This window comes from Rhinoderma darwinii, chromosome 4 (assembly GCF_050947455.1).
Source record: "Rhinoderma darwinii isolate aRhiDar2 chromosome 4, aRhiDar2.hap1, whole genome shotgun sequence".
In the NCBI taxonomy this organism is placed as follows: Eukaryota; Metazoa; Chordata; class Amphibia; order Anura; family Rhinodermatidae; genus Rhinoderma; species Rhinoderma darwinii.
Window position 1 is genome coordinate 192,167,941 of NC_134690.1, and position 23,680 is coordinate 192,191,620.

General features: G+C 43.2%; 1 protein-coding gene across 3 annotated transcripts in view; it reads left to right on the forward strand.

Moving 5' to 3' along the window:
• FAM135A (family with sequence similarity 135 member A) overlaps window positions 1–23,680 on the forward strand; it is a 113,187-nt gene that overhangs the window by 11,713 nt on the left and 77,794 nt on the right. For all 3 annotated transcript variants that reach the window (XM_075862003.1, XM_075862005.1, XM_075862006.1), the window contains exon 2: window positions 23,557–23,630. In XM_075862003.1, coding sequence (XP_075718118.1) covers window positions 23,600–23,630 — 31 coding nt within the window. In that variant the 5' untranslated portion in view covers window positions 23,557–23,599. The remainder of the gene's footprint in view (window positions 1–23,556; window positions 23,631–23,680) is intronic.

The following is a 23,680-nucleotide window of genomic DNA, read 5'->3' on the forward strand; positions in this document are numbered from 1 at the left end:
CATTTTTCAAATCTGACATGTTTCACTTTATGTGGTAATAACTCCGGAATGCTTTTACCTATCCAAGCGATTCTGAGATTGTTTTCTCGTGACACATTGGACTTTATGTTACTGGCAAAATTTGCCCGATACATTCAGTATTTAATTGTGAAAAACACCAAAATTTTGCGAAAAATTGCAAAAATTAGCATTTTTCTCAATTTAAATGTATCTGCTTGTAAGACAGGCAGTTATACCACACAAAAATGTTGCTAACTAACATCCCCCATATGTCTACTTTAGATTGGCATCGTTTTTTGATCATCATTTTATTTTTCTAGGACGTTACAAGGCTTAGAACTTTAGCAGCAATTTCTCAAATTTTCAAGAAAATTTCAAAATGCTATTTTTACAGGGGCCAGTTTAGTTGTGAAGTGGCTTTGAGGTCCTTAGATATTAGAAACCCCCAATAAGTCAACCCATTTTAAAAACTGCACCCCTCAAAGTAGTCAAAACAGCATTTAGAAAGTTTCTTAACCCTTTAGACATTGCGCAGGAATTAAGGCAAAGTAGAGGTGAAATTTACAAAGTTCATTATTTTTTTCCAGAAATTCATTTTGAATCCATTTTTTTTGTACCACAGAATGTTTTACCCAAGAAATGCAACTCAATATTTATTGCCCAGGTTCTGCAGTTTTAGGAAATATCCCACTTATGGCCCTAGTGTGCTACTGGACTGAAGCACCGGCCTCAGAAGCAAAGGAGCACCTGGTGGATTTTGGGCCTCCTTTTTATTAGAATATATTTTAGGCACCATGTCAGCTTTGAACAGGTCTAGTGGAACTAAAACAGTGGAAACCCCCCAAAAGTAACCCCATTTGGGAAACTACACCCCTCGAGGAATTTATCTAGGGGTGTAGCAAGCATTTTGACCGGCCAGTTTTTTTGCAAAAATTTTTGGAACTAGGCCATGAAAATGAAAATCTACATTTTTTCAAATAAAATGTAGGTTTAGCTAATTTTTTTTCATTTCCAAAAGAACTAAAGTAGAAAAAGCACCACAACATTTGTAGAGCAATTTCTCCCGAGTAAAACAATACCCCACATGTGGTAAAAAACGGTTGTTTGGACACATGGCAGGGCTTAGAATGGAAAGTGCGCCATTTGGCTCTTGGAGCTCAAATTTAGCAGGAATGGTTTGCGGAGGCCATGTCGCATTTGCAAAGCCCCTGAGGTGACAAAACAGTGGAAACCCCCAACAAGTGACCCCATTTTGGAAACTATACCCCTCGAGGAATTTATCTAGGGGTGTAGCAAGCATTTTGACCGGCCAGTTTTTTTGCAAAAATTTTTGGAACTAGGTCATGAAAATGAAAATCTACATTTTTTTCAAATAAAATGTAGGTTTAGCTAATTTTTTTTCATTTCCAAGAGAACTAAAGTAGAAAAAGCACCACAACATTTGTAGAGCAATTTCTCCCGAGTAAAACAATACCCCACATGTGGTAATAAACGGCTGTTTGGACACACGGCGAGGCTGAGAAGGGAAAGAGCGCCATTTGGCTTTTGGAACTCAAATTTAGCAGGAATGGTTTGCGGAGGCCATGTCGCATTTGCAAAGCCCCTGAGGGGACAAAACAGTGGAAACCCCCAACAAGTGACCCCATTTTGGAAACTAGACCCCATGAGGAAATTATCTAGGGGTACAGTGAGCAGTTTGACCACACAGGTGTTTTACAGAACTTATTGTAAGTAGGCCGTAAAAATGAAAATCTACATTTTTTCAAAGAAAATGTAGGTTTAGGTATATATTTTTTTCATTTCAACAAGGACTGAAGGAGAAAAAGCACCGCAACATTTGTAAAGCAACTTCTCCCGAGTAAAACAATACCCCACATGTGGTCACAAACATCTGTTTGGACACACGGTAGAGCTCAGAATGGAAGGAGCACCATTTGGATTTTGGAATGGTTTCTGGGTGTCATGTCATATTTGCTGAGCCCCTGTAGTACTAGTACAGTGGAAACACCCCAAAAGTGACTCCATTTGGGAAACCACCCCCTGAGGAATCATCTAGGGGTATAGTGAAAATTTTGATCCCAAAGGTTTTTTGCTGAATTAATTAGAATTAAGCCATGAAAATGAAAAATATTTTTTTTTTCCAACAAGATGTACTTTTAGATACACATTTTTCATTTTTACAAGGAATAGAGAAGAAAAGCACCCCAACATTTGTAAAGTAATTTCTCCCGAGTACGGTAACACCCCATATGTGGTTATAATCAGCTGTTTACGTATATGGGAGCATTCAGAATAAAAGGAGCGGTATTTATCTTTTGGAGCGTAGATTTTGCTGGAATGGTTTGCGGACGCCATGTTGCATTTGCAAAACCCCTGATGTACCAAACAAAAGTGACCCCGTTTTAGAAATTACACCCCTAAAGGCATTTATCAAGGAATGTAGTGAGAATTTAGACTCCACAGGTGTTTTTCAGAAATGAATACGCAGTGGATTGTGCAAAGTGAAAATTGCAATTTCTCCACTGATCTGCCCATTCACCGCACAAGATGTTGTGCCCCTAGAGAATCTTACCCAATAAATTGTTAAGCGGGTTCTCCCAGGTATGGTAATGCCTTACTTGTGGCCATAAATTGCTGTTTGGGCACACTGTAGGGCTAAGAAGGGAAAGACCGCCATTTTGAGCATGGATTTTGCTTGGTAATAGTTCTGTTTGGGGTTTTGCTGGTATTTCCGTTTATAATGTGGTGGCATGTGTAATCTGTGCGGAGTACATCAGGGTATATGTAATCTGTGCGGAGTATATCAGGGCATAATAAGAGGGTATAATAATGGGGTAAATAATACAATTATCCATAGATGTGTGTTACGCTGTGAAGCGATCCGTTATGCGCAGGCCGGTGTCACACTGATAAACGGTTTTCTTTCTTATCCCCCTTTTGTAACGCTCTGCACCTTTTGGGGACTTTTTCTACTTCGTAGTTTGGGAAATATTACTGGGAAAGTGTTTCGCTGGTATAATACGGGCGCCCTCGCTTCCAGCGGATGTGCCATGTCCATTCCCTTTTCTAGTTCCTAAATACTAGGGCCCTGAAACTGAAGGAATGTTCCCCTCCGGCCTGGGCATTGAGATGTTTTTCATCACCGCATTACTAGTGCCATAACTTTTTTATTTTTCAGTTGATTGAGCGGTGTGCGGGCTTGTTTTTTTGCGAGACGGGCTGTAGATTTTATTGGTACCATTTTGGAACACATACGACTTTTTGATCACTTTTTATTTCATTTTTTGGTAAAGGAAATTACCAAAAACAATCAATTCTGGAATAGTTTTTTATTGTTTTTTTTATCGGCATCCACAGTGTGCCCTAAATTACATGTTAGCTTTATTCTGCGGGTCGATACGATTACGGCGATACCAAATTTATATAGTTTTTTAATGTATTGCGGCTTTTGCACAATAAAATCACTTTTTATAAAATCATTTGTTTTCCGTGTCGCCATATTCTAAGACCCATAACTTTTTTTATTTTTGCGTGCACGAAACGGTGTCGGGGATTATTTTTTGCGGGACGGATTGTCGTTTTTATTAGTACTATTTTGGAGTAAATGTGACTTTTTGATCACTTTTTATAGCATTTTTTGGAAGGAGATGTGACCTAAAAACAAAGATTCTGTCGCTGTTTTTCATGTTTTTTTTTTACCGCGTTCACCGTGCGGGATAAATGACATAATAGTTTTGTAGTTTGGGTCGTTACGGACGCGGCGATACCAATTATGTATAGTTTTTTTTATTTTTACGGTTTTTCCCATAATATAAGACTTACTATGGGAAAAAAGTCAGTTTAGCTTTATTTTTATTTGAAATGTGTGTGTTTTTATTGTTTTACCACATTTTTGTTTACTTTTTTTTACTTGTCCCACTAGGGGACATGAGGGCCTGATGCCCCGATCGCTACTCTAATACACTGCACTACATACGTAGTGCAGTGTATTAGCGCTGTCAGTTATTCACTGACAGCAAGCCTATGAGGACACGCCGCAGGCGGGTCCTCATCGGCTCCCGTACAAGGCAGACTCGGACACCATTTTCTGGCGTCCGATTGCCACAGCAACCCAGCGATTGCGTCACTGGGTTGCCGATCGGGTGAAAACCTATCAGATGCTGCGCTCTATTGAGCGCAGCATCTGAGGGGTTAATCTGCCGGATCGGAGAATAGCTCCGGTCCTGGCAGTTACAGGAGGGTGCCAGCTGTATAATACAGCTGTCACCCCGCGGTGATGGTGCCGGCTCTGCTTCTGAGCCCGCACCATCACTGCGCCGTACATATACGGCGCTTTGCGGCCAAGCACCTCCCGACAGCGCCGTATATATACGGCGGATGTCGGGAAGGGGTTAATGGACCCTGGGCTGTCTGCCCATATATGCTATGTCCCTCAATCCAGTCACAGGGAAGCGTCCCAGGGATTCCCTGTGCTGCGATCCAAGGGGCACCCCCCCCCCCTTCTCATTTACCTCTTGAATGCTGCGGTCAGCTTTGATCGCAGCATTCAGGGGAATAGCGGTGGAGATGAGACGTTTCTCTGATCTCCGCCGTCAGTGGGGCTGTGACTGTGTAATACAGCCATTGCCCCGCTCCTGACGAGTGTGCGCACGGTCATCATGAGGTGATGTGGCCGGCGCTGCACTAATGAGCGGTGGTGCAGTCACTGAAGACAGAACATGGGGGTGTTTTGTAGTGCGCCCGCCATGTTCTGTCTTCAGTGCCGGCAATCATTAGTGCAGCGCTGGTCGCATCACATCATGCTGACCATGTGCACAGTTGTCAGCACTCAGGAGCGGAGCAATGGCTGTATTACATAGCCATTATTATCCCCGCTCTCATACATTCATGTGTTACGATGCTAAGCTGTGTGGCCACACAGCTTAATATCGAAATACATGAAATAACGGTATCGAACCGTTTGAGGGTGCCCGGTATCGAAACTGTATCGAAGTTTTGATTCATCCCTAGCAGCATATGTCCAATGTATGAATTAAATATGCAATTTGTGGTGTGAGTAACGTGTGTGAACGATGCAGGTAAAACGTGGGCAACATTTGTGACTGACGTTTGTGCAGCATGTTCTAATGTGTGTGACGTATGTGCAGCATATTCAATAATAGAAAAGTTTGAAGCAACACAAGTCCTGGTATACGGGATGGTGTCACGTCGTCCTATATCTGAAATACCTCTTCCGATTTGTGCAATGTTTCCACCAGTGTGGACCACAGCAAACATCTCCAGTCAAGTCCAAATGGAACTTATTAGTCAAACCGTAGCAAAACGGCAATGTTTTGACCCATCGTGAATATAGGGTCTTTCTGAAGAATGTGCAGCAAATGTCCAATGTGTGTGGCATGTCGAATATGTGAATGTCGGGTCTGCGAACACCTATCTTTGTGTAGCTCTGTGGCCATTGGAGGCACATGGGCCAAGATACACTTCCTCCACAGAGGCTCTTTGCTGTCAGTGTCCGCTCATGAATTCTATACTAAATGGGCAACCAGTGCAGTGACTGGCACAGGGTAGAGGCATTGGTGTAGCGGTTAGACAGAAAGATGAACCTGGCTGCTGCAGAATTAAGGATAGATTGGAGAGGGGAGAGTTTAGTGAGGGGGAAGACCGATTAGTAATGAGTTACAGTAGTCAGGATGAGAATGAATCAGAGCGACAATAAGAGTTTCCACAGTAAAAAAATGGCAGATTCTGGAGATATTTTTAAGGTGTAGGTGACATAAGTGTGTAAGTAATTGAGTATAAGGAGTTAAGTATAACCCCAAGACAGGACAGGCTTTATAATGAAGTGGTCATGCCTTCTGATAACCTGCCATTTACAATAGGTTAGCTTGGGGTGGAGGGTGCACAGTTGGCCCTTGAGGCTATAGAAGAAATGAAAATTAGAGCAGGACTTGTTTAATCTGTAGATCACAGACTTTACTAATGTGATCTTCTCACGTGTATCTATAGCATATCAGACACTCATTTTGACTAGGTTTCCCCTTTAAATTAAACCCTACTTCAGCATTGGGGGTATCAGCAGATAGCAGGAATTCCACTACATACAAGCAGGTTTTGTATCTGCCATAAACCGCAACAAAATAGCATTGAACATGTTGTTACTTACAAAGTATTGCAAAATGCCTTGGGGTTTTTTCCCCAGCACAATTTTGGTCAAACTTGGTGCAACATAAAATAGCAGAAGTTATATGGAAATAGCCAGAATATTTTTGTTTTCCAAAAATCTACTTTTTACGTGTATATTCGCATAATATAGCAGAAACTGATCGGTAAGCATTAATACAGCAGTTACTGACCAGTAACTACTATATTTAGACAGTAAATAGACCTCTTTGAGACAGAACGCAAGAACATGCGATACCCAGCAAGATCTTGCGTTCTGAGCTTGGATGCTACCGTGGAAGGGGGGTGGGTTGAGGGAGGGCGCAGGGGATGCAGAGATACCCCTACCTGGAAGTTCAGGAGCCGACGACTCCCTTTTTTAATAACAAATATTTAGGAAAATATTAATTTCTTAATTGGCTAATAGGTTTTCAAATAAAGCAGGTTTCCTATTACAGATGATAGGTATTCCCAGAATAGACCATTATCACCTATCCACAATATAGGTGATAATTGTCTGATCGATGATAGCCCCACTGCTGGGATCCCCACCGATCGCAAGAATGGGGGTTCTTAACCTCCTGCTCCTCCTCACTGCTCTATTGCAGCGAGGAGGACATTACATCGAGCAGTGGTCGAGCAATCGCGCTGCTGCTCCATTCAAAGTCTATGAGACCGAAACAGCGAGTACAGCGCTTGGCTATTTCCGTCAGTCCGATAGACATTGAATGGAGTAGCGGGTTCAATCTGGATTGCTGCTCCACTCAAGCTCCTCCTCAATGCGGTGGGGGGGGTTGTGCAGTGAGTAATTGGTGTTGGGGCTCAATTGAAGGTCTGAGCACGTACACAAATTGCTCGGCTTTTTGAGAAAACCCGATCAGAAACCAAGCGTCTCAGCGCTCATTCAAGTGTTTCTGCCGCTTTGTTTTAGCGGTCGGTGTGAGTCTCCGTGCTTGGACTGTCCTAGATCAAAACGTCTGAAATGTCACTATGATATGTCAGAAGTTTTTTGAAAGTTTAGTTACCCTTTAGGAAATTAATAAGTACGTAATTTTTTTAAATATATTAATAAAAATAAAATGATATTCAATGGTGGGCAATTATTTTAGGGGTTTAAATATGCATGGAGCATGGCTTAAAAGAGGACCCGTCAGCTCTCCTAACAAGTCTATTTTACTAAATATTTGTTACCATTCCCCTTAACAATAGGGTGTGTCACTATATAGTCTGAGTCTGACGCTATCTGTACTGATTGGACAGTGTCAGTATTTAGGGCACGCCCCATTGCTCAGGTTAGTGGTAACACCCAGTTGTCCATTTATTCATACTTTCCCAGGAGGAATAACAGAGGGACGACCTCATTCCGAGCTCTGAGAAAAAATACTCTAGAATTGTTATTTCATGTGGGTTAAAAGTATTTCTTAAAACAGACAATATCAGGAGAGCTGACCGCTCCTCTTTAATCTAAGGTCAGTGTATATAAGGGTAGTTGCCGTATTTTGTTGTATTGTGTAAAGGAAAAGGTTCGGGTATGTCGTTTTCAGAACAAAATGTCCTGCTGGATGAAATCTTGTTATATGTAAGGGCAGAAGGTACAAAATGGACATTTGGTTTGGATGTCCAATTGTTAAATTAATTTTTTTTAATTGCCGATTCCCTGTAGCTAGACAAGTGTTTTCTGAAAACAGAGGTAATTCCAGTGCACTGCAGATAATCTGAAGAGTCCTTTACAGTTCTACAACTCTTGCAGTTTATACAGCTCTTTACAGCACAGTTAACGTTTCTAGTCTTGTTTCGCAGTCTGCTTTGCATTGACAGCTGCATAGATTATAATAATTGTGTTGGCAAATTGAGTGCGCCTGGCTTCATCAGAGGAGCTTTAAATACTTTTCCATTCTTCCATTTGTCACATATCCCAAGCTGAAATGCTCATGTTGTATTTTCAGCAAACCGAGCATGTGATTGCAGCTACTGTAAATAAACAGATGCCTGAGAGATTTTATACTAAAATACTTCCTCTGTCCAGACTACTTGGTTGTCATATAATACTGCCGAGATGCTTAAAGGGGTTTTCCCATAATCTATATTTAAAACCTATCCACAGGATAGGTGATAAATATCGAATCGGTGGGGGTTCAACCGCTGGGACCCCCACTGATCACGAGAATGGGCTTACCTTGCCGTTTAGGAATGTAGCAGTAGTATGCATGCTCGGCCATTATTCATTCCAAGCGCTATCTTTGGCAGCCCTATAGAAATGAATGGAGCGGTGCCCGAGCATGTAAACTACCACTCCATTCTTTCCTATGGGGCTCCCAGGATGGGCACGGTAAGCCCATTCTCGTGATCGGTGGTGTCCCAGCAGTTGGATCCCAACTGATCAGATATTTATCACCTATCCTGTGGATAGGAGATAAATAATTATTATAGGAAAAACCCCTTTAACTACAACTTCTACACTAGTATGATGACCACACACTGCTTTTGTTTGGTGCAGTGTTTTACATCTAAAATGTCAGAGCAGCCAGATGTTACAGGTAAAGCACTGGGGAATTATCAGTTCCCATTCTCACCATGTAGTGGTGCACTGTGCATTTTTGAGACGTTGTGGTAGTGACTTCACTATGAAAAAGTACTAGCACCTGCATTTTTTCTATGCTCTTGTATTAATATTCATATGTAGTATTAAATGGTCTTTGTGACATTTTTAATTTATTGCAAAAAAAACACTAAAAAAACCAAACAAAAGAAACCAAAATAAAATTGAGCATGTTTATTAAAGGAGCATAAAACCTAGAAATTAATGATAAAGTAAACCGAAGAGGGAAAAATAAAAGTCTTTTAGTAATCTTGCAGAAAATATAAGTGGTAATTCATGCTCTCCTATAGGACCTGGGGGCCTACTGCAGCCAGTTGCGTTCTAGCCAGAGACAAGCAGGATATAAGAATGAAAAGGGAAGATGGCTGATCTCTCGGGACCCATATAGAAGGGCCCTATTCAGACAAGCATTGTTCACATCCGTGTGCGGTCCGAGTGTAGAACACGTTGGTCCACGCAGAGCAAATCGCAGCATACACTACTTTGGTCCAATTCTCGCACTAGACTCGCTGGGTCATTGAATATTAAAACGGACATCACACACATGCATGCCATCCGAGTGCCGTCAGTTTTAACGAATTAGTTACTAGAGAATGCTGAAAATAAAGCTGTGTGTCTGTGCACTGCCAAAAGCTGGGCGTTGTGAAGAGAAGTGGATGATGCTGATTCGTCAGCATCATACACTTCCATTCACAACGCCCAGCTAGTAAAACAAGTAAACACACCCAGATGTAACGAACACAATACACGCCCAGTTGGAAATGAGATTAAAAATGCCCAGTTGTCCATAAGAAAGGCTCATTTGCATAAATATAAAAATGGTCATAACTTGGCCAAAAATGCTCGTTTTTGAAAATAAATAAATGTTACTGTTATCTACATTGCAGCGCCGATCAGCTGCAATAGGAGATAGGGGTTTGAAAATCTGGTAACAGAGCCTCTTTAAATTGTATCTTTATCTCAAGATGGAGAACTGTCCGTGTTCCTGAATTGTTATGTACAGCAAAACTATGGCTCCCTGGCGCCGCAGCATTGCCTAGTAGTTTTGTTATAAATCGCATGATTACCGCATCGTGACAGAAGTGGCAAGGGGTCTTGTCGGTTTTTTTGCGACGGTTGTTTGCAAATTGCAAAGACGCAGCTTGGGTGCGGTATCCCTTTTTGTTTTATCACAACTCACTAGAAATAGTCCTGACTCGCTAGCCCTAGTACAACTATATGCAGTCTTATTCTAATAAGTTTAGCTGTTTGTGCTCCAGAGTTCTACCTTCAGTTTCTAACAAAAGAAGCCACTTCCTGTCAGCCATATTGGCTGCCAGCTCTGCCCGCCGGACAATTTCTTGTGAAAAGCTTTGGGCTGTGTGCCGTCTGTAGTTTACTTGTAGTTCTACTACAGAGGTACAATCTTACACAAGATAATCTTTAGTGTGTCAATTCGTGACACACTAAGGCCTGATTCACACGAGCGTAGCGTTTTTGCGCACACAAAAACGCGGCGTTTTGCCTACGCAAAAGCCACTTAACAGCTCCGTGTGTACTCAGCATATGATGCGCGGCTGCGTTCTTTTCGCGCAGCCGCCATCATTATGACAATCCATTTGGATGTTTGTAAACAGAAAAGCACGTGGTGCTTTTCTGTTTTCATTCATCCTTTTGACAGCTGTTGCGCGAATCACGCTGTTCGCACGGAAGTGCTTCCGTACGACATGCGTGGTTTTCACGCACCCATTGACTTCAATGGGTGCGTGAATCACGCAAAACGCCCAAAGAACGGACATGCCGTGACTTTTTTTCAGCGGACTCACGCGGAGTAAAAATCACTGACATGTCTGCACGGCCCCATAGACTAATATGGTCCGTGCGACGCGCGTGAAAATCACGCGCGTTGCACGCACGTAATTCCCGTTCGTCTGAATAAAGCCTAAAGATGAGCAGGGATGAATATGCCTTTATTCATAATGCATTGAGGACACTTGTTAAATAATATATAGGCAGGCCTTGATAGCTCTCCAGTGAACTACCTGACAGCTAGTTATGCTGGGCAGTGTAGTTCAGTGACATCATGAAGGGAGGATTCCGCTTGCTAGACACTTAGATTCCGCCTTCAGAAATTAAAGGGGCCTTTTTTTAATCAAAATAGTCTAAAGAAACAAAATAGTAACCAATCAGGGCTAGTCTGTTTTTTGTTTTTTTTTTCCTTTTTTCTGCTCTGGAAAAGAAAAGCTGCACTGTGATTGGTTGCTGTGAGCAACAAGACTAGTTTTTCTGTTAGACTGTTTTGATAAATGTGGCCCATTGTGTTTGTTTGATGTAGTAACTGTCACAAAGCGGGGTGTGGACCCACTGGGCCGTACCGCGTAGCGGGATGGCAGCTGGCCAAACAGGTAAAGTACAGAGTTCAATAGTTCAGCAAGGATACCTGAGGCAACGTAGACAGTAGCGAGGCAGGCATGTCCTGGACCAGGCGGCGGGAAGACGTCAGGTGAGGCGTAGCAAATCAAGCGTAGACTGTAGCACAGCACGGCACTAGAACTGGGTAACACGGAAACAGGATACAGGAACTAGGTACACTGGGAAACTGGAAGACACTGGGAGACCATTAGCACGACAAACTATGGGTAACAAACAACGCTCTGGCAAAGAGCAAGAGGGCAGAGCCCTTTTTATAGGGCTAGATTGCAGACTTCCTGCAAAATGCGCGCACTGGCCCTTTAAGACCGTGCGGGCGCCCACCGGAGATAGTCTCTGTCCGGAAGTGAGTGCCGGCGCCTCACAGGAGGACAACGCTGCACGCAGGTAAGATGTCCATGGCCACGACCGTCAAGGTTTAAGTCGGACCGACGGACCGTGGCCATAGACGTTACAGTAATTTATTACCTGTTTTTCATAGCATAAATAATCACTTGCACATGTTGGTTTTTAATAGTGTACGTCTACACAGCGACTTATCGCATACAATGTGATACGATACGCTCGAGATTGCACCACAAAATCATGTACATTATGTCATGGAAGTCCCTAACCTTTACATGTATGCATGCAATTTCAAGCAACCCCATATGAATACTGTTGTGCCTGCGGTCGCGCACTGCCAGCACAACCTTCTTACTCCTGGCAGCTGCAACCCACTCTCCATGCCTCCGTCTCTCCACCCAGGGACGCCAGCACACACGGCTGCAGTGCCCCACTTTCGCCCGTAGGGTGTGTGCGCTCCTCGCAGCGTTAAAGGGCCAGCGCGCGCACCAAAGTAAAAGTTCCCTCGCCAATCCCTTTGCACCCTGGACTATTTAAAGGACCCTTTCCCTCCTTGCCTGAGCGTTGTTTGTATTCCTGTGTTGGTCTATGCATATGGTCCCTTAGTTGCATCCTGCTCCCAGTGTTCCCGTATCCTGCTTCCCGTATACTGTTTCCTGTTGCTGTGTTTGTTCCTAAGCCTATTGGAGTCGTGTGTGTGCCTCATCTGCCACGTCTGGTGTCACAGCGGAGTGGCCTAGTGGGTCCACATATCCCCAAGGCGTGACCGTACGCTCAGGCCATGGATCCCGCTAATCAGCCCAAGACTACGACGGCATTCCAAGCGATGCAAGCAGACATTTGTGACCTCCGGGCACGGCAGGATCCGCTTCTACAGGCAGTGAACTCCATCATGCAGCGTTTGGATCCTGCTACTGCAACCGTCACAGTTTCTCCTCCTCCTGCTGCTGCTTCTCTTGTTAGTGCTGATTCCAGAATCTCTCTGCCGCTACCACCTCGCTACGATGGGGATGCGAAGACCTGCAGAGGTTCCATTAAACAATGCCAGTTCCACTTCAAGCTGCACGCAAGTCTGTTTCCCTCCGATGAGACCAAGATCACCTTCATTGCCTCCCTCCTCTCTGGCAAGGCCCTGAAATGGGCTAATGCCATATGGGAACGTGTGGGTCTGGAGACCTCCAATTTGCAGTTGTTTCTATTAACTCTCCACCCTGGATGCCCTCATTTTGTTGGTGACCCAGATCAATGTGAGAATCCAGGAACAGGCCCAGGATGTTTGCCGGAAAAATAAATCTCCCTAGACTGGCACCCAAGTTCCAGCGACCTCTGCTGCTCTCGGCTGTTGTTCCACCTGAGGAACCCATGCAAGTGGAGCGAGTCAAATGATGCGACCAGGAGAAACAGCGTAGACTCACTTCTGGACTATGTTTCTATTGCGGCCACAGAGGCTATTTTGTGTGTCGATTATCCTCAGAAGCCGGGAAATTCCACCACCTAGGGTTGGTTGGAAAGTGAACCCTAGGTGGAACGATGTCAACTACCAAATCCTCTCCCAAACTGTCCATTCCAGTGACCACTGTTACTGGTGAGAAATCACATAATGTCTCTGCCTATTTGGATTCCGGAGCCGCCCCAAACTTTATTCAGCAGGATCTAGTAGATCGTCTCCATTTGCCCATGGTTCCTCTAGAGAGACCCCTGGCAGTCGCTTCTGTGAATGGGCAACCTCTGCCCGATCCTATACTGTTCATGACAAAACCGCTGAGACTTCAAGTCGGAATCTTCTACGCAGAACAGATTCTTCTACATTCTGTCTAAAGTTGTCAACCCTATTCTGCTTGACCTGCCGTGGCTTTATTTACATGCTCCAGTTCTTGACTGGAACTCCAGAGCAATGGAGACACTTGGGGCTCCAAGTGTCTCCATTGCTGTCTGCCACAGGTTCGTCCTATCCAGTCTCATATGCCTCAGTCACTCTAGACTACCCACCCACTATGCTGGCTTCGCAGACGTCTTCAGTAAAAAAAGAGGCAGAAGTTCTTTCTCCTCATCGTTCTGACGATTGCCCTATTGAACTGCTCCTAGACGTCTCGCCTCCTCTTGGACGGATATATTCCCTTTCCTTGCCAGAGACCCAGGCCATGCCAGCCTACTTCCCGGATTATTTCTGTCAATCCTCTTCAAATTAGAGACCTTCCCCCAGGAATGTCATTGTTTGTCTAGCTGACAGGAAAAAGATTCTCCGCTGGGGACACCATTCAAGCTGGCTGGGCACCCTGGCATGCGTAAAACTCAGGACCTTATTGCTCATCAATACTAGTGTCCCATGCTGGCTAAGGATGTTGTGGGCTTTGACTCTTCCTGTACTATCTGTGCCTCTACTAAATCTGCTCACTTCAGACCTGTTGGCCTACTCCAACCAGTGGCTGATGCCGTCTGGCAACATATTGCAATGGACTTCATTACTGACCTTCCTCCTTCGGCTGTATGCACTACTGTCTGGATGGTGGTGGACTGTTTTTCTAAGATGGCACATTGCACCCCACTAACGGGTCTTCCCTCTGCTCCTCATCTGGCAAATTCTTCATACATCGTATCTTCCGTCTGCACGGACTGCCTCTCCTTATTGTGTCAGATCAGGGGGTACAATTTACTTCAAAATTCTAGAGAGTTGTCTGTAAACTTCCTTGATGTAAAATTGGGCCTTTCCTCTGCCTATCATACTCAGTCTAATGGTCAAGTCGAGAGAATTAATCAAATATTGGAGATTTACCTGCCTCCATTTCATTTCTGTTTTAGCATGACAACTGGGTGCAGCTTCTTTCCTGGGCCGTGTTCTCCTACAACAACCACACGAGTTAATCTACTGCCTCTACTCCATTCTTCATCATATAAAGCCAACATCCACGTGTTCCTATTGCAGTGCCTGCTAGATCTCAAGTACCCGCAGCTAACTCTGCATTTGGAGACTTTCTTCATATCTGGCAGCAGACCAGGTCCTCTATCCTACGGGCGGTCGACCGCATGAAGAGAAATGTTCATAGGAAGAGAAGAGAACCTCCTAATTTTCTTCCTGGAACCAAGGTCTGGCTATCTTCAAGAAATCTTCATTTAAAAATTCCCTCTTACATGTTTGCTCCCAGGTTCCTCAGACCTTTCGAAGACCTGCAACAAATAAACCCTGTATCCTATAAGCTTCGGCTGCCTCGTAGCCTCAATCCCCAACTCGTTTAATGTGTCCCTCCTTAAAGGGAATGTGTTGCCAGAAAAACATGTTTTTTTTTTAAAAATTAAACATTTAGTGTGTGGGTGATTAAACATTGTTCAAATTTTTTTTATTTTTTTGCACGAGTCCATGTAATATTATAAATTATTTCTAATTTATAATACTACCCATTTTTGGTCACTAGATGGAGCTGTTCCCAAAATTGCAGCATTGCAACATTGGGTTAAAAGCCCTCGCTCTAGTGAGCTCTCAGCATCCCCCCCTCCTTTATCCTGGCTAGTGCCGGGATAAACGAGGGGTTTGAACGATGTAACCTCCTACACTGTGTGTCGCCATTTTTTGAGCTAACCCACAGTGTAGTAGGTTTACATACAGTAGTAAACACACACAAACACGAACATACATTGAAATCTCTTACCTGCTCCTGCCGCCGCGGCTCCCTCCGGCCCGTCCGCTCCATTTGCTGCCGCTGGTGCAAGTGCACAAATCCGGAAGCCGCGACCGGAAGTAGTAATATTACTGTCCGGCCGCGACTTCCGGTCCACAGGAAAATGGCGCCGGACGGCGCCAATTTCGAATAGGACTGTGTGGGAGCGGCGCATGCGCAGTTCCCACACAGACGCCGTACACTGCAGTCAATGGGACGGGAGCCGTTCGCAGTCCCTATGGGACTGTGGCTGCCGTATTCCATGTCTGTATGTGTCGTTAATCGACACACACAGAAATGGAACAAAAAATGGCAGCCCCCATAGGGAAGAAAAAGTGTAAAAATAAGAAAAAGTAAAACACAAACACACAAATGAATATAAACGTTTTTAATAAAGCACTAACATCTTTAACATATAAAAAAATAATTTGTGATGACACTGTTCCTTTAAAGAGGCTCTGTCACCAGATTTTGCAACCCCTATCTGCTATTGCAGCAGATAGGCGCTGCAATGTAGATTACAGTAACGTTTTTATTTTTAAAAAACGAGCATTTTTGGCCAAGTTATGACCATTTTTGTATTTATGCAAATGAGGCTTGCAAAAGTACAACTGGGCGTGTTGAAAAGTAAAAGTCCAACTGGGCGTGTATTATGTGCGTACATCGGGGCGTTTTTACTACTTTTACTAGCTGGGCGTTCTGATGAGAAGTATCATCCACTTCTCTTCAGAACGCCCAGCTTCTGGCAGTGCAGACACAGCCGTGTTCTCGAGAGATCACGCTGTGACGTCACTTCCCCAGGTCCTGCATCGTGTCAGACGAGCGAGGACACATCGGCACCAGAGGCTACAGATGATTCTGCAGCAGCATCGGCGTTTTCAGGTAAATCGATGTAGCTACTTACCTGCAAACGCTGATGCTGCTGCAGAATCAACTGTAGCCTCTGGTGTCGATGTGGCCGACACGATGCAGGACCTGTGAGTGACGTCACAGATCTGCACTGCCAGAAGCTGGGCGTTCTGAAGAGAAGTGGATGATACTTCTCATCAGAACGCCCAGCTAGTAAAAGTAGTAAAAACGCCCCGATGTACGCACATAATACACGCCCAGTTGTACTTTTACTTTTCAACACGCCCAGTTGTACTTTTGCAAGCCTCATTTGCATAAATACAAAAATGGCCATAACTTGGCCAAAAATGCTCGTTTTTTAAAAATAAAAACGTTACTGTAATCTACATTGCAGCGTCTATCTGCTGCAATAGCAGATAGGGGTTGCAAAATCTGGTGACAGAGCCTCTTTAAGCCTGTGGTCCAGAACCGCTACAGTTAATCTTTTCATTCTGCAGTTGCTCCAAGCGGTTCTTCTGACATCTTTGCGGTAAAGGAGATTCTGGACTATAAGATGGTAGGAGGAAAGACTATCTATCTTGTGGACTGGAAAGGGTTTGGTCCTAAGGTGAGGTCCTGGGAGCCAGAGGAGAACATCAATTCCCCAATTCTCATTAATAAAGTTCCTCCTACGCTCCAGACCTAAGGAGAGAGGGGGAGGGGAACTGTTGCCCCCGCGGCCAGCAGAACCTACTTACCCTTGACAGCCGCGACCGCTGGACACACTCTTCCTACCGGCATCTCTCCTCCCAGAGATGCCAGCACACACGGCTGCAGTTCCCCACTGTCGCCCATAGGCAGCACGCACACTCCTCCCGGCCTTAAAGGACAAACGCGTGCACCAAAGTAAAAGTTTTCCTAGCCAATCCCTTTGCACCCTGGACTATGTAAATGTTTCCTTAGTTGTATCCTGCTCCCAGTGTTCCTGTATCCTGTTTCTGTATTTGTTTCTGAGCCTAAGCCTATTGTTGGAGTTCTGTGTGTGCCTCATCTGCCACGTCTGGTGTCATCTGCCACACCAAGCATCATCTGAGCCACGTGTCTGCCTCTTCGAGTATCTGCCAGATCATCTCCCGAGGTACTCTTATCCGAGAGACTGTTATTGATTGTTGTTTGGCCAGCTGCTTCTCCGCTACGGCGGAGAGGCCTAGTGGGTCCACATACCCCACAGGCGTGACAAATACATTACATCATGAATACGTTACAAGCGATATTGCACTGTGTATTAGGCTAAAATATTGAAATATTACTTGGCAAGCAAGTCTCTCTGCACGGATGTTGTGTCATGGTGTTTCCCTTGATAGTTTTATTTAACATCTGTGTTGTCAAATCACACTTTGTAATCGTAGCATTTAATAGGCAATTCTCCTCTTAAAGAGGACTTTTGAGGGCTATGATGTTTTCTCCATGGACACGTGACTGACTGTTGCAACCAATGTCTGGCCGCAGAGATGACCTCACCTCTGAAAAGCTGCAGTAAACGATTGGTAGCAAAAAGTAATACGATTTTCCATAAAAGCCGAAGGGCATTGGGGGAAGAAAGAGGAATGTGAACACCGACGCAAGGTGGTGTCTAAGAACCTCAATTGACACAATGCAAAGAATTTTGAGCAGAGGAGAATGGAAAGATAAATTTGTCCACGAGTACCAGATGTGTGAATTTTTCTAGTGCTTCTTCCAGTATATTAGTCAGTTGTTTATATGACATGTAAGGCTTCGTTCACATCTGCGTTGGGGGGGTCCCTTTCTGTCAAGGTTTCCCTCAGAATGGGACCCCGACGCAGATGTGAACAAAGCCTAACACATTACCCTGTGTATCACCTCAACTATAACTTGTTTTGTTGCTAGAAAAATTGCAGAAACCAGTTTATAGGTCAGACGATCGCATTAGGGATTCATTTGCCTTTTAGTACTTTGCAGGGTGGAGGTGGCGATAAAGGTCTGTCACTCTACAAAATACTTCATACACTTTCTTCCAAAGCTGTTGCACTTTGAGTTAGGGATGCACGATGCATCGAAACTTCGATAATGTTTAGATACCGTGCACCATCAAACGGTCCAATATTGTTATTTCATGCATATCGGTAATAACCTGTGCTGCCCCACAGCTCAGTATAGTAATACATGAATGTATGAGAGAGGGGCTGTGACTGTGTGATACAGCCATTGCCCCGCTCCTGAGAAGTGCGCGCATTGTCAGCATGATGTGATGCGACCAGTGCTGCACTAATGAGCGCAGGCAGTTAAGACAGAACATGGCGGGCGCACTGCAAAACACCCCCATGTACTGTATTCGGTACCTGCGCCGCCACTCATTAGTGCAGCGCTGGTCCCATCACCTCATGCTGACCGTGCACTCACTTATTGTTAGGTGCGGGGCAATGACTGTATTACACAGCCGCAGCCCCGCGGTGGAGTTCAGAGAAACCTCTCATCTCCGCCGCTATTCCCCTGAATGCTGCGATCAAAGCTGACCGCAGCATTCAGGGTAAAATGAGAATAGGGGATGCCCTTTGGATCGCGTCACAGGGAATTCCTGTGACGCGATCAAGGGCAATTCCATATATGGGTAGACAGCCCAGGGTCCATTGAGGGACCCCAGGGCTGTCTGACCATATTTCCAGTTACATAGTTAGTACGGTTGAAAAAAGACACATGCCCATCAAGTTCAACCAAGGGATCTGAAAAGGGAAGGTAGAACATTTCTACACATAGGAGCTAATATTTTTTTGTTCTAGGAAATTATCTAAGCCTTTTTTAAAGCCGTCTACTGTCCCTGCTGTGACCAACTCCTGCGGTAGACTATTCCATAGACTCACAGTTCTCACAGTAAAGAAGGCTTGTCGTCTCTGCAGCTTGAACCTTTTTTTGTCCAGACGGAGGGAGTGCCCCCTTGTTTTTTGAGGGGGTTTTACATGGAACAGGATTTCACCATATTGTTTGTATGTGCCATTAATATATTTATATAAGTTAATCATGTCCCCCTTAGTCGTCTTTTTTCAAGGCTAAATAGGTTTAATCCTTTTAATCTTTCCTCATAACTTAGATTCTCCATGCTCCTTATTAGCTTTGTTGCTCTTCTTTGTATTTTTTTCCAACTCCAGGGCATCCTTTCTATGAACTGGAGCCCAGAACTGAACTGCATATTCTAGATGAGGCCTCACTAATGCTTTGTAAAGTGGTAATATTACATCCCTGTCCCGCGAGTCCATGCCTCTTTTAATACACGACAATATCTTGCTGGCCTGTGAAGCAGCTGATTGACATTGCATGCTGTTATTTTGTTTAGGATTTACAAGTACACCCAGATCCTTCTCAACAAGTGAATCCCCAAGTGTAGCTCCCCCTAGGACATACGATGCATGCAAGTTGTTTGTACCCAGATGCATAACTTTACATGTATCTACATTAAACTTTGTTTGCCAACTGGATGCCCAAACACTTAGTTTGTTTAAAGAGGCTCTGTCACTACATTATAAGCGGCCTATATTGTACATGATGTGATCGGCGCTGTAATGTAGATTACAGCAGTGTTTTTTATTTAGAAAAACAATCATTTTTGACGGAGTTATGACCTATATTAGCTTTATGCTAATGAGTTTCTCAATGGACAACTGGGCGTGTTTTACTATATGGCCAAGTGGGCGTTATGGAGAGAAGTGTATGACGCTGACCAATCCGTTTCATACACTTCTCTCCATTCATTTACACAGCACTAGCGATATAGCTATGTGCTGCCACATAAACATAGTATAACGTTACTGCAGTGTCATGACAATGAATAGACATTACCTCCAGCCAGGACGTGATGTTTGTTCAGACTCCTGTCACTTCTCTGTGATGCACAGCACAGCGAGATCTCGCTGTAAATGACAGTTTACAGCGTAATCTCGTGAGACTACGCCTGCTATGCTGTAAATCACAGAGAAGTGACAGGAGTCTAAATACACATCACGTCCTGGCTGGAGGTAATGTATATTCATTGTCCGAACTCTGCAGGAACGTTCTACTGAGTTTATGTGGCAGCACATAGCGATATAGCTATGGCACATAGGTGGGTAACCTGTAACTAAGTACCAACAGAACCGTACTTTATTGGATGTTTCTAAAATAAATGTGTTGCGGGAGCTCTTGGCAATCAATTCCCAAGTTTGATCCTTAAAAGAAGCCTAGTATATTTCTCAACATGCTAGCTATCTTTTTTAGTCAGGCAGTGGGAGTCAAACTGAATATTGGTAATTCCATCACTTTTGACAAGAATAACGCACCATGCAGCGATTTTCCTTGCTGTAAAAATGATGGAATGCTTGTACAAATATCTGGCACAGAGTCATAGCTTCTTTTATAAATGGAAGCCATGACGCCAGTGGGAACATATCTTTACATGAATATATTTGACATTTCTGTTCAGTCTAGATTTTTTGTCTTTTTTTAAAATCAAAAATATTCCCCCGTTTCCCACAGCCAAGATCTGGTGTTTTTTTGGTCAAATTTTTCAGATGCCACATGCTATATAGCATTGATAGAGAACAGGCCCTCTATTTACCTTGGTTGTGTAAAGCACTCCTACCTAATCATTATCATGACAAATGTACCCTATACCTTTTCCTGGGCCACACTGCTTACTGATAGGAGTCGCATGTAACCATCACTGATCTAAAAGGTACGCCTATCCTGGATATGAAGTCTTTAGGTTGGAGCTTCTAGACTTGCTCAGTTTGGCTTTCCCCATTTTTTTATTGAATGGATGTAAAGTCATGTTGGCATATAGAGGAATGAAGTTATGTATTCTAAGAAGGGCTGGAGAGAGGCAGTGCTTCTAAAAATAAATTGAAAAAAACCCTTCATGCATGCAGCATAAGATCATCTTTTGACATGTCACATTAACATGCTAAGACCTCTATAGAGGAGCAGAACAAGGGAATAACAAAGTGCTGGGTCCATTGCACCACGGACACCGCCGACCGAACCCATTGACTTTATGGTCCATGGTTTTACCGGAAACCATTACTTGCAAAATGTAAAATGATAGGTAATATCCATTAACAATCTCAAATGTATGCACTAGTTTGGAATAGAAATACAAACACACTATGTATTTTAATATGAATTTATTTTGAAAAGAGAATGGCACAATAAAATGATAGCGATTAATGCAATGTTGCAAGGTGGATTTTATGAATGTCTGAATTAAATCAAAACTGCGTAAATGACATCAGACAAATATGCTTAGTGTCTCTAAACATTGCCACGGAAGATCACCTAAACCGCTCACGGACTATGAAACAGCCTGTAAGTGGGTCATTTGATTCCTCTTGGCTAATCAGCTGAGGACACAGTTGCAGATTTATTGAGGGGTAGTCCACTTTCAGCAAATTAATGTTATTTTTTTGTAAAAGTTATACAAATTTCCAACATACATTCTGTATTCCTCAAGGATTTCAAGATCTCTGCTTGTTGTTGTTAAGTAGGACCATTCATTTTTTACTTCCAGTGGATAAAATTCTGTCCGTGGTCATTTGATGATCACACAGGTGCACAACTTGTTGCAGTATGTGTATCAGAGCGGTGTCTTCTAAGGCTGGGTACACATGGTGTGTTTTTGTTGACTTTTTACCATGCTTTATTTGTTTTGGCTGCTAAACAAGTTCATCAAGCAAAACAAAAAAGCGCATGCTAAAAGTGCATGCTGAAAACACAACAAAATGCACCATGTGAACCCAGCCTTAGAAAACACAGCTCTGATATCACATACTGTAACTGCAACAGGTTGTGCACCTGTGTGATCTTCAAATGACCATGTAATGAATTAATGAATGTTTCTACTAAATAACATGCACAGTTTTTAAAGGCTATGTACACCTTTTGAAAACGTGTTTTTTTGTTTTTTTTTGTTTGTTTTTTATAAAAATGTGTATCAGTGGGTTTGGTGTAACTTTCTAAATACTTTTTTTTTTTATTAAAAATTACTTTTACCTTTTGAGGTACAGCTGCTCTGTATTCAGTGACAGCGGGTCAACATGCATGATCCACTTGTTGTCTATCACATCTAAATTTATGAATAGTGCCGCTGACCTGACAATTACAGGTTTCAGAGCTAGATACAGCTGCTCTGTATACAGGATACAAAGCAGCTGTGTCTTAAAAAGTTAAAATATTTTTTAATAAAAAGTAATTGCAAAATTGCACAAACACATTGATACCAATTTTTTATTAAAAACAAAACAAAAAAAAGTGTAACAAAGCCTTTAAAAACTGTGAGGAATTTAATACATAAATTAATTGGAAAATTCTTTAACTTTTATTTGTACAAAATATAACGCTAATTTGCTCAACCAGACAACCCATTTAACAGCTTGGATGTAAGATAATTTTGGCACATTTTTAGACGGTTTTGGCTCTTCGTTGGCTTGCTCTAAATAAACTTTCTTCACACTAAAGCCACGCCCCCTTTTATGTTAGGTCACATTCCTTGTTTCCCCAAGCCACGAACATTCTCGATGGAGGCACAAAAAGTATATATAACTATAAAAAAATGTGGTGTACGTTATGTGTGCCAAAATTCTGGCTAAATTTGAATAGTAAATCTTCCTGATTTTTGTTCTGGGGCTATCTGACTGGACAAAGTCTTCTCAAAATGGACCCGACCCAACTATCCGTTTTTGTTTTTTTTGTCTGGCCACAATGTATTGATACATGGTGCCCATTTAAGTAATGGGCAACAATGTAATACATGGTCACACTGACCCATCAGAGTGAGAGGCGCTCTTTTAAGCAGCTTTCTGCTCAGGCTCATCAAGGCATAATCTGGATAGGGTCTACCCTGATGGAACTACCCCTCTTCTTCATGTCCTATGTTCTCTACTTTAATGTAGGTTTAGGGGGCCTTGTAAAGGGTAATAAAGTACGTAATATAGCAGGAGTCTTTTAGTATTTTTTTCTGGTGTACTTTTAGACGGCTCTTCTAAGTTCCTGACCTTATGTCTGATGACTGGGAGTAAATATACGAGGTGGTTTACATATGAAATTGCATAACTAGCAATTCCCTATCTCATTGCTATTATTGGAAATGCTCCCATTGGCCTCTCCTTTTCACTTGAAAGCAATGCAGTCATGCTATTATAGTCTATGGCTGAATCTAAGAGAGGCAGACCGGAGACTCTCTGAAGAGCACTGCAGTCCCTTTGTTCTAGAGGCCCCTACCTCCTGACATTTCTCTTTGAGATATAATTTTGTGCATAAAGGTGCACATTTTATTCAACAGTACTATAAGTAATGAAGTTTCGATGGTCTGGGTTTTTTGGCCATTTATGGCGGTTTCGAGCAGTAGAATAGAAAGGTCTTCCCTAATGCAGCTTACACTAGATAACTCTGAGTGAATGGATGGGAAAGGCAGGAAGCAAAAGCTTTTAGTGTTCATTGATTAGTCTGTGCGTACGTCCTTACAAGAACAGCGAGCGTATGAAATATTAATAGCAAGGAATTTCTATTTTTCTTTCAAAGGTACAGACAATGTGTTTATGGCAGCAAGCATGGATAATTGGAAATGAGCTGCAATGGGAACTCCTTCGTCAGAGGTAAGGCCCACAAATTGATTTGCCCTGCTTAATAATGTAGATCTGTATGT